This window comes from Anthonomus grandis, chromosome 4 (assembly GCF_022605725.1).
Source record: "Anthonomus grandis grandis chromosome 4, icAntGran1.3, whole genome shotgun sequence".
Taxonomy (NCBI): Eukaryota; Metazoa; Arthropoda; class Insecta; order Coleoptera; family Curculionidae; genus Anthonomus; species Anthonomus grandis.
The window spans coordinates 10,131,755-10,144,312 of NC_065549.1; the positions used below are offsets into that span (position 1 = coordinate 10,131,755).

The following is a 12,558-nucleotide window of genomic DNA, read 5'->3' on the forward strand; positions in this document are numbered from 1 at the left end:
CAGGTATCCTACTTTGCTTCACCTGATAAAATCTCAAGTAGACTCACCTTTAAGATAGCATGTTACTCGGTCCTAGGAGAATGTCCACTCGAATCCTTTAGTATTTTGGTCATTTATTTAATACAAAAGAATGCAATCAAGAGGCTACTATAATGAGGTATTTATTTGGTACCTATTAAGGTCGACAGCAAATAGTTCGTTTTTTTTACAACGTTTACTTCAACCGGTGGTTTCATCCCAGGACTTCCATACAACTTGTCACTCAAATTTTGTCAATTTTTCCCCTACAACCTTAGACAATTGAAAGACTAGAATCAGTAAACAACACCTTTGTTTGAGTTTAACATATGCTAAGGGGCAAGGGGGTATTTTGTTTACAAAAATATTCAGCGATTCTCTGTTGTCAAGTTTACACACATTTTTAAAAGAGGAAATTTTTAGCTGTATATTAATATACAGGGTTCAGTTTAAACGTCATTAATTGTAAAACGTGACAGAGAATTTAAAAAGAAATGTACTTTTATTATAAATTTTTTCTCAGAAATATTTAATAACAAAGATACAGGGTGTTAAAGTTAAAAATAATACTTACACATAATAATGTATGTACAATAATACTTAGTAACAATAATAATGTATAATTAAACTAAGATATTTTAAAAACAGTGCCTTAAATCATTTTGCAGGAGTAACTTTTTTTTCAAATAAAATGGAGAATCTAACAGTTGACTTCTTATAAAAAAAATATTTTATCACCTCGCAGATTTGAGACAAAAAAGGACCAAGTCCCTCCGTATGTTACGCCACAGGCAATTTTTAAAAAATTGGCTTCATCAGTAATTGACAATTCACTACAATAACCTGCATGCGAAATTAAATTAAAATTGACCTGGTAGTTAAAATAATTATTCTTAACTTTAACACCCTGTATCTTTATTATTAAACATTTCTGAGAAAAATTTTATAATGAAAGTCTATTTCTTTTTAAATTCTCTATCACGTATTAAAATTATCGACGTTTAAACTGGACCACCCTATATATATATATATTTAAATATATATATTTATAGGGTGGTCATATATTTGTGTTGGATTTTGGATTAAAATTAAAAATAGAAATTGATATTATCTATTCTAAGAGCATACTGACACTTCTACATCAGGAGCTGATACTGAACTGAAATTACTTGAAGAGAACTGCAGAACGAAATTAAGGAGATGAGGAAATCAATGGATTTTTTTAACGAAAAATATGAAGAGGAGTTGCAGCGCACCAAAGTCTTGTCCTTAGAACATTGAAAGGCCTTTCAATGTTCTAAGGTCTTGTCACATATGGTGTCTGAGGTTTCAAACGAGAACCAGATTCTTAAAATGGAAGTCCAAAAACTTAAAGTCGTCTTAAATGTTAATGAAACTGCGAAAATTAGAAAAACCATCTGCATTACTGGTCTTTTGACTTCTGTGAAAGCGGAGAACAAAGAGACCAAGATAGTGAAATTGCTTCAAAGCCTGTGTCCAGAGGTAAAAGAAGAGGACGTTGACAAAGTGCAACATATTCCTGTCCATAATGGAGTTAAGTCCAGTATCTCTATGAAATCTGCAGATCTAAAGCAGCGCCTGCTACGTTCCAGGACATCTAAGGGAAAAATTACGGCACAAAATTCTGACTTAGGGGAGATCACCGCTCTAATCTACGTCGAAGAGGAGCTTACTAAAGAGAGTTACTTACTTTATAAAAGCAACAGTTAAAGGACACTTATATAAAGGACACTTTGGTACGTAAATCCAATGGTGAAAAATATTAAGTAATCACGAGTGATACGGATATAGAGGAAATGATTGAATAAGGGATTTTTTTTTCGTTCCTCTTATCTGGCTATATTTGGCAGTTACTGGTTATACTAAAATCTAGATTATGAATGGCAATTTAATAGTGGGACAAATTAATATTCCTTAGTACCAAAATTGAATAATTTTAAGACATACGTTGTAGACCACAATCTTGATATTGTGGGAATACCAGAAACCTAGTTGACTGAACAAATTCCTGACGAGATTATTCAAATCCCGGGTTACAGCTTAGTTAGGAGCAATTGAAGTACAAATAGAGGTGGAGGGGTAATGTTTTATCTTAGGGATTGTATTAATTTTGAAGTAGTTGATTGTATAAGTAAAAATAATTCAGAACAGTTATAGATAAAATACAAAATTAAACATAATGTGTATATTTGTGGAGTTTGTTATAGGCCTCCTGGTAATAATCCTAATAATTTTCTTGATGAGTTTGAGGAAAATGTTTCTATGTTGTTAACAGAATGTGATAATTTTATACGTATTGGGGATTTTAATGCAAATATGGCAAGCCTATCCAACGATGTAAAGCGGTTCTCATCCATTTTACATTCCTTAAGCCTAAGGCAAATGGTTGAACAGCCTACCCACCATGGACCCTCGGGACAGACTCTATTGGATTTGGTTATATGTTCAGGAGATAATTTAATCTGTGCGTTAAATGTTGATCAAAACTCTAACTTTTCCGATCATTTTTTTGTAAAATGTGAATTCGATGTTGATATTAAAAAAATCTAAGCCATTTTTTTATACGTACAGAGATTTTAAAAATTTTAATAAGCCAGAGTTTCTTGATATACTACATACTATTCCGTTTGATACAATTTATTATTTACCGGATATTAACTCGAAAGTCCACGCATTTACCACGATTTTAATTGAAATTTTTGATGTTTATGCTTCAAAAAGGAAGTATTACGGCTCGTATTACAAAAAAGAAAAGCCCATGGATTACCCCTAATCTAAAATGTTTAATGTCACTTCGAGATAAATGTTTAACCAAATATAAAAAAATAAAACTGCCGAAAATTGCAAAGCTTATAGGCCACTGAGGAATTACGTTTCTGATACAAATAAACGGGAACAAAAGGCTTTCCTTAATAGTCAGATTAGACGAAATGGTTCTAAAGAAAACTGGAAACTTATGAGGGACCTTAATGTTTATGATAAATCTAAAAAGGTAGTTCCCATCGACCGTTGGTCAGTAAATGACATTAATAATTATTTTGTTAATATACCACAAATTAACCGAGACCCTCAGCTATTAAATTATTATGAGAACAGTATTTTATCGAATTCGTGTGTCACCGGATGTGATGACATTGGTATTGACATGTTGTTGCTTTGTTGTCCCAGAATTATTACTGTAATTGTGCACTTAGTAAACTATGCGATAGAGACATCTTGCTTTCCAGATGATTGGAAGTGCTCGCTTGTTATCCTCTGCCTAAGATAAATAAACCTATGGAATTAAAAGATTTGCGCCCTGTAAGTATTCTTCCTACTCTATCAAAAATTTTAGAACGGGTCCTTAACGATCAAATTCGTGATTATGTCCAACAAAAAGGCATATTGCCCACAATACAGTCCGGATTTAGACCAGGCTACAGTTGTTCAACAGCGCTTTTGAAAGTTACGGACGATATAATTCATGGTATCGAGAACAATAATTTAACTGTCTCTAATCCTGTTAGACTATTCAAAGGCGTTTGATAAAATAAATCACGATCTTCTACTAGCAATCTTAAAATATTTAGGTTTTACTGATTTCTCAATTAAACTAATTAAAAGATATCTACAGGGTAGAAGCCAAAAAGTGAAGGTCAATGGCAAAGTCTCAGATTCTGAACAGTTGCTATTTGGGGTTCCACAAGGATCCATTTTAGGGCCCTTGCTTTTTATATTATATACTTCTCAGATGGTAAAGCATTTGCAATATTCTACCGTGCATTTATACGCTGATGACACACAGGTATATAAATCCTTTGGACCAGATCAAATTGTAGAAGCGGTTAATCAATTGACTCAAGATCTAGAGAACTCCTTACAGTTTCTAGTAAACATTGTTTGGAACTAAACTAAGTCCCAGGTTATGCTTTTTGGTAGAGCTCGGTTAAAAAAGTTACATTTGCATGATATTCAACTAACTTTAAATAATAATAGACTTTACGGACTGCACTAAGAACTTAGGTTTAATGGTGGATTCGAGTTTAAGGTTTAGTGAACATGTAAGTATGCGCATAAGGAAGGCTTTTTCAAACTTCTGATTTTTAAAAACAGACACCCCTTGAAAAAACTGCTTTGAGATTCTTTGGTACTATTCCATTTCAATTTTGCATATGTAATTTATGCATCATGTTTGTTAGCAAGAGATATATCGTCGTTAATCTTCCAAACTGACGTATCTAATTTTTCCTAATTGTTCAGGAGAGCAGATTTAAGTTTTATTAATTATTAGGCTGTAAAATTGGGGACTAATAATTTAGTTAAATGAACATATTTTTAATTTATATAAAGGAAAAATATGTTTACTTTAAACTGTCTAAAAGCGTTAAGATTAAAAACTCTCGGTTTCTTAAATTTTTTGAAAAATTTTAGATACGACTATTTGTGAGACCAAAATATCTAAATTAAAATCATTTACGCCCATTTTTTCTTACAGATAATACGTCGCTTCAGGCAAATAAAACGAAATTAAAAAACATTTTTTTGTATTAAAAAGTTTTTTATTGCAATTCAAAATCAAACAAAGAAACGCGCATACTTGTATGAAAAGTTCTTCATAAAAAAGTAGTAAAAAACAAACTGAACAAAGATTTTTTTTAAATAGATAAACTTCATCCTAAGAATAATACTGTAGGTAACAAAAAACAAAAAGGTCATTCTTAAAACCACTGCCTACTGTCAAGAACGAAAAACAAACAAATAACATAGTTGCGACCTATTTAATGTGGAAGTCTTATTATGGGAGTCTGACCAATATAGAATGTTTGAAAATCGGAGAACTTCTCCTTGGATACTTTAATAGGTTCTGAATTCATCTTTCCAGGATGTACGTTGTTAAGGTTGATTTTAAGGCGTTTAAGTGACAATGATTTCTATTTTTCTTCAAGATGGCTTGTTTTGAAAAATATCTCATGAGGAGAATTTTTGCTCACCTTAATTACCATGATCTCCGTTCATTTTATCTGCTCTCCAGTAGTTGCTGTTTTTACCGATAGAAGTCTTTAAAGTCCAAAAAATCAGTAAATTCAAGGGGGTTAACTTGGTAAGGATGTTGTCTTCTGGCAAGTCTGAAGACTGGATATAGCTGAGAGGGCACGAAAATGTTACCAGCATGGGACATGTGAAATGTGAAATGGAGCATGTGAAATAGTACTATGCGCAGAGTCTCCTGCTGCAGAGTAGCCATGATGCTATTTTTATTCTGGCCGCTACAGCCATCGCAATACATAGATACTAGTTTCACTCCTTGATCATCGTAACTTTGCAATGCTTTATTTACGCAAGTTGCTATTTCGGATGAACCCTTTTTGCTAGCACATTCGTCCCAACAATAGCAAAAGCAGGCTTTGGTCGAGATATTATAGAACGTGAAATTAAAAACTGCAAAGCGTCTTTTGTAAAAAGTGGTGTCTACCGAGGTGTCTACTGACTTGCCTTGTAGTATTTCTGAAAAAAATAATTCTATATCTGTCAGGCATTAATGTAAATAAAATTTAAAGTGAAGTTCCACAATACAAAAATATTACACACTGTCTTACCTGAACATTTTTTTAATTTTTACAGGAAAGTCGGCGTCAGTATCTATTATTTTTCCACTATACCACTTATTGGAATAATACATTTTAACCTTAGTGCCTATTTTTAATTGTCCACTAAACAATAGTTCTTTAGAAAAGACGACATTTTTTGTCCCATCTTTCCACAACACAAGCACATCCAGCATAAAAACAGTACAATGGTAAACTTGAAATCAACTACAAGCAACAACTGCACGCTGCAACGACAACAAAAGGTTAGTTAAAGGACAACAACCAGCATTTGCTTTTTTAAAAAACAAATTTATTGAGAACAGGGACTAACTTAACTTATAACTAACTTGATTGATAGATAATGACTACATCGATTACTATATTAATTGTTATTGCTCTTGTCTATTACATTATATTTATACGTTCTAAAAATGATGACAATACAAACTAAGCTATTTCTAAATAAAGTATGCAGGGTCGGCATAAGGTGGCGGGTTGGTACCCGTAACTCCTCCCTCCTAAGAAATGAGCCCAGGGGTGAATTATATGATAATATGGCTCGGATTCTGTAGGGTTTCTTCGTCGTCACTGGTCGTGGTGGTGGTTTGGTTGGGATGTTTTCTTTTGGTCTGGATTAATTTTCTTGTCTTTCTTAGCAACAGGAAGGCGGCTACAGTGGTCATCAGGATATACAGGATGATGGTCCATACGCTAACATTTGTTATATGGACAGGTCCTTGGCTGGTTTCTTCCATTTTCTTGGCTTGGATGTCCATCATGGTTTGAATGTTCTTAAGTTCATCGAAGTTTAAGCTATTGAGTTCAAAGGGCTGTAAATCAATAGCATTAGGGCAATCATTTAAGTCTAAGGTCAGCGTGGGTAATTCAATGTTGTAAAAATGGGTGTTTGTATCGTGGAAACTTCTAATCTGGAAGTCCTGCATTTGTATGGTGCAGCTAGGGTTTAACTCAAGGACAAGGGTGCCTTGGATTGGGATATTTTCTTTATTATGGCCACATTGTTGGACAGCTATGGTTTTTTGAGGTAAAACAATTATCCATTTATCTTGTTTCAGCTTCTGGATTTTCAAAGATTTGACCTCGGTTTGAATGGCTCGACAATTTGAGGGATGTTTTGAATACAACATCATTTGTACTTCACATGGTGGATCCTCGGATACGCTCAGAGGACTGTTTTCTTTGCAGAGGTAGATTTCTGTAGCTACCTCTTGACATTTGGCATTGAACAGTACATATGAGTGTTCATTTAGGATAAGGTATTGACTTTGAGGGATAATTATTTGGTAAATGGAATTTAAGGGTACGGGCAAAGGGTAGAGGTGATATAGTACATAATTTTCGAGTTCAACTATAGGTACCTCTATTATAAAGAATATTTTGTTTTCCTTTGTATAACCCTTAATTTCGACAATTTTTTCGAATAGTAAAATGTTCTCTAAAGTTGCCGCAAATGGTAACTTAGTTTTACTTAAGTTAGGGCCAATTAATTTTATTTCATTTAGAAGTTCTTTTGAGTCGATTATTGAGCTATGAAATATATTTAATTTCGAGAATGTAATCGCTATTTCGATGTTATCCAAGATATCGTATATATTTTGATAGGCATTTATCACTTGAGAGACAAGTATTTCACTTAAAAAGAAAGAGTATGTATTTGTATTATTCAAATTCATTTGTTTAACCACCAATTCTAGTTTTTTTACACGATTTTCTAAAATACGTTGATTATGTGATAAATTTTTGCTTATGGTTTCGAAATGTTCGACAGATTTTTTAGATATGGTTATTTGCTCTTTTATAAACGTTTTTTGCGAATTTTGGTTATTAGAAATTTCCAAAATAGCTTTGTCATATTTTTCAGCATCTTCTTGTGCGAGATTACCAGTTATGGTTTTTATAATGGAACCTAAACCGTTAATAAGTCCACGTTTGTTTCGGTTGTTAAATAAGGGATTTAGTTGTTCAATTTGTAAGTTTACTTTAGCACTTAACGAATTGACTAGATTATAGGAGTTTAAAAAGGAGTTATTGTCAAAGAATTTATGAATTGATTCTTTTAGTTTTATAAAAGTCTGTTCTAGGTATTTGGTTTCTTGGATTATGTCACTTACGTCAAAAATTTGTACAAAAGACCAATAGTCTGCTGTGTTTTGGGCATTGCCGAGTTTAAGTGGTAGTAGTCCAGGGTTCTGGTTGAGGTTATGAAATTGGGGAAGGGCTAGTTCTCTTCCAACGAAGGTGAGGATTAGTAAGGTTCTTGCCAAAATTTCCATTTGTCTCTTAGCCTAATTTCCTAAAGGAATCGATTTTTGTATTCCCAGGACCTAAACTATAGCTGTTCTCAATCCGGTGCTGAACGGGTGGTTGCTTCAATTGGATCGCTGCAGGTACTTCCGACGATTCTTGTTCTTTGAAGGTTTCTGCAGGTCTTCTTTCAGCTTCCAGGGATTGAAGCGGTCTTCAAACCGTAGAAACGGACCCAAATATGGCGATTTGTGTCCAATATTGGAAAGACCGAACTACCGACTGCGCCAGTTAAAGGACAACAACCAGCATTTGCTTTTTTAAAAAACAAATTTATTGAGAACAGGGACTAACTTAACTTATAACTAACTTGATTGATAGATAATGACTACATCGATTACTATGTTAATTGTTATTGCTCTTGTATATTACATTATATTTATACGTTCTAAAAATGATGACAATACAAACTAAGCTATTTCTAAATAAAGTATGCAGGGTCGGCATAAGGTGGCGGGTTGGTACCCGTAACTAACGAACTGACTATCTAACACCGCATTTTATCCAGTCTGCAATGATTACGCACTTGGATTATTATTCCTGTCAGAACTCGTAAACTGAGTTACGCCTGAAGTGGTTGGATATGTTTAAAAAAATTAATATCTCACAAACTGACGTATCTCGACTTACGTCTGTTTGTGAGAACTAAAATGTAAAATATTTTGACATACGACAAAATGTCTTTCATTTTACCAATGAACCAATGCGAATTGAGTTACGCTACTTTGTGAGATGAAAATTTACTTATTTAGAACCAAGTTGCTGTAAAAATCACAAATTCGCATTTTTATGAGATACGTCAGTTTGGAAGATTAACGACGATATACCGAATCCAACTGATTCAAAATCACTGTGTGAGGTTGATTGGAGGTTTACGTGGTGGGGAGCGAGGGGTATCGGCTAAATTGAGGGAGTTACAATGGCTTAGAATGGATGAGAGACATATTTTCCACTCAGTCGTCTTATTTCAGAAGATAATTGCGAGAAAATGTCCTGATTATTTATATCGAAAAATAAAGTTTCGTTCTGAAATACATAGCTTAGATCTTTATAATACAAGTGTCATTACAATTCCATTTCACACGACAACTACTTTTAAAAGATCTTTTAGTTATAACATAGCGAAACTTAATAACAAAATTCCGCGACACTTAAATTTTTTGCCATCAGTTCATTTTAAAAAACCCATTAAGGGACATATTAATCTGTTTGTATAATTAGAGCGGCTATTGTATTATATAGAATAATTAAATGGTATAGGTACCTACTGACTGAGTTAATGGTTGCCAGTAATTTTGATGGATGTACAGTGGAGACTCTGTAGAATAATATATTATGTGGCTAAATATATATTATAATATGTGAGATGTATATATTATAACGTATTTACTGTACATTAGTTAATAATTAATTAATATTTAGGATTCCTATGTATGGTTCAGTAGAGTAGCTATTAGCTAGACTGCGCCACATTTAGGTGATCTATGACAAATTTATTACTATTTTGATATCTGTGTATTTGTTGGAAATAAAAGTCATTATTATTAAAAATAACATCTTCCGCTAAAACAGCTTCTAAAAAATTTGGCACCACCGTAAGCAAAAGCTCAGTGATGCGCAAAATGTTATCTCGTCAAACGGCTTTGTGTTTACATTCGGAATTTGTGAAGTTCTGTCGTTTTTCTTTAGTTTTTGGTTGAAAAAGGTCTCATTTGAGTATTTTTGTGAACTGTTACAATGGTAAAAAGTTGTGCATGATGGAAAAAAGGCGATTTAATCCGATTAAGTAAACACCGATACTGTCATAAAATCATATCAAAGGAGAACCGTTATCATAAACGTAGAATAGGGGAGAATAGAAATAAACCTAAATAAAAACTTGAATGTAAAATACGAGAATCTTTCTATATTTAAATTTAATATTTTTTTTGAAATTACTTATTTATTAATGGGCTATAAGGAATAAAAAACTAGTTTTGTCTAAGGTTCTATTAACAGGACTGATTGTATGTTTTTTTGTGATATTGGCAAAAAAATTACATATTTTAATGTTAAATATTTGTAAAAACATTAATAATGTAATTATAAAAAAATCTATAATCTTTATAAAATATTTAATTTCCATAAAAATGCCTTTTATTAGATAATTTTACTCTAATAAAGTACGTTAAAAAAACGCATAAAGAGTTCATATGCGGTAACACTATTTATATTTAAAGCATAATCTATTATTAATAGATATTTATCATGTAAATATTTTTTGACGACGTCACCGGTAAAGAATCCTTGTGTCAGTAGGACCAATATTGCGATCGAGCGGCGTTGCGATGTTATTGCCCTTTTCTGACTTATTTAGAAAGTATCTTTTCTCATTATTTTATTTAAAAAAATGCTTCATATTTTATTAAAGCAGAGGTAGTATTGCTTCGTGCCTGTCAAACTAAGTGTCAAAGTTTTGTCCTGCAAACTCCCTATAGTTCCACGTTAATGCTAATTCTAGCCTGCTATTCTAATGTTCTAATCCTACAACTACTTCTGATAATATTATTACCGCAAGCGAGTCTTTAAAGAATAAACCCACTGCTTGTTCTGACAGCATTTTATCCCCTTTGTGTCATATTCCTAATCTGATACTTGAAAACTGGATTGTTTCCTAATAGGTGCAAGGATGCCATGGTATCTTCAAATTATAAGAAGAGGGATCTCAGCTTAATTTAAAATTATCGACCTATATCAATATTGGATTGATTAGAAAATAAACTGTATATTAGTTTGCTCTTACACTGCTAAAGCTAAACTAGGAAAATAGAGGCAAGACTACACATTAAAATGACTAGTTTATATTATTAAATCTTTGTTTTATTAGGTACACTATATTATTGAATATATACGAGAGATACAAAAAGAAGAAAAAATGTAAGCGTAACCACACGATGGTCTCTCTCACAATACTGCCTTGTGGTTGTTATCAACGCTCAAGGTGATGGGCCGCTGTGCTTCTTTTAAATTGAAGTCAGTTTAACTGAATAATCAATTCTTTGTAATTTTTCTAAACTTTTCAATACCATTCTTTATTACAATTTTTTTCCATAATTCATTCTCATATTTGAGTCATTCCATAATTCATTCTCACGTAATTTTTCACTTTGGCAAGCTCTTGGTTAAGCTAGGTTCAATATCCATCAGAATGATTCCATTTTTTATGTGTAAAAACTTGAATTGTGTCGCTGTTCATTGCCATATATTTGGTACCACTTACTGGAGGTTATTACTTACTTAATAGTTAAGTAATTAGTAAGAATCTCCTCCTTAAGTAATTTATTTATGAGGTATTATACTAAATAGTAATAAAATAAACTCCAAGTCACAGGTCTGAAATTTTTTAAATTAAAATAAATTTGAGACCTGTGACTTGGACTATTTAATATAAGCCGGTCGCTTTGAGAAAAGATGGACTATTTCTTGTAAGTTATTATACTACACTATAATAGTGAATTCTATTAAATAAGATTCTTAATTTTTGTAGTGGTTTTTTTAAGGAATATAGAAGTGCTAAGAGTTATGCCTTGGCACCAATTCAGGAACATACCCTTTCACCTCCTAAAAATATATCAAATAAAGAAATCTCCTATTAAACGAGTTAAAATTCTCACTGTTCACAGTTTTAAAAAAATTTATATATGTGCAAACAAAGGAACCTGAGTAAGGCGCATTAAATAAATAATTTCTTATCGCTTATCACTTTATAAATAGCTTCAACAAACTATCCAATGAATCAATAATCCATATTATTCATCCTGGTTCAATCCAACGAGATAATACTTAAATCACTTAGCACGTAGTACCTAAACTGACCGTTTTGAGTATACCTTAACCATGACCTTCGCAACGACAAACACATAGGGAAAAAATGACGCATGCGTCTAATTTTGTTTGTTTTATTATCCAACAATACTTACTAATAATAAATAAATGGGTTATTCTTAATCCTACTTACAGTCAATCGAATATCATTAAGGTGTCCCAAAGGCAAAGAATAATTGGTCACATCCTTGCAGTCATCTATGGAACTGTTATCAGTTATAGTCCCATCGAAACTATCAGAACGCGACGCCAGTGTCATTTGTCTTTTGTCATAATTTAACTTCTTCTGTTGTGTTGTTTTTTTTTTATTTAACTTCGACCGATGAAGATGCTGTCAATGATCATCACTCGCGACAAATTTAGAAAACCGTTAATTCTTATCAGGACCCACGAGCTCAGGGTCTAACCAAACACATACAGAAAAATAAATTTAATCGCGATTCCCGCTTATCTTTTTTTTTACCGAGAATTAATTTGTTATCTCACTCGTATTAAAGTTGACGTTCGTACGTAAGGAAGGTGGTACGCGAGCAGTCTGACAACTATTGAATGTTGTTTAATTTATTTCATTTGGGTGGGGAAAACCGAGGATTTTATTAGTTAAAGTCATGGATGCAAAATGCATATTTATGGCTGGTACCGGGGTTATATGATTAATATTTTTGTTTATAAAATTTTAATGAAAGATGGTGCCCACATTATTTTATCGAAACTAAAACAAATTATTAGAGATTTTTTAGTAAGCATGCGACCTCAGTGCGAT

At 32.6% G+C, this 12,558-nt stretch overlaps 1 protein-coding gene across 1 annotated transcript in view; it reads right to left on the reverse strand.

The window, feature by feature from the left end:
* Window positions 1-12,357, reverse strand: part of LOC126735211 (uncharacterized) — a 58,269-nt gene extending 45,912 nt beyond the window's left edge. Inside the window, exon 1 of the mRNA XM_050439162.1 lies at window positions 11,929-12,357. Coding sequence (XP_050295119.1) covers window positions 11,929-12,054 — 126 coding nt within the window. The 5' untranslated portion in view covers window positions 12,055-12,357. The remainder of the gene's footprint in view (window positions 1-11,928) is intronic.
* Between the last annotated feature and the right edge of the window lie 201 nt (window positions 12,358-12,558).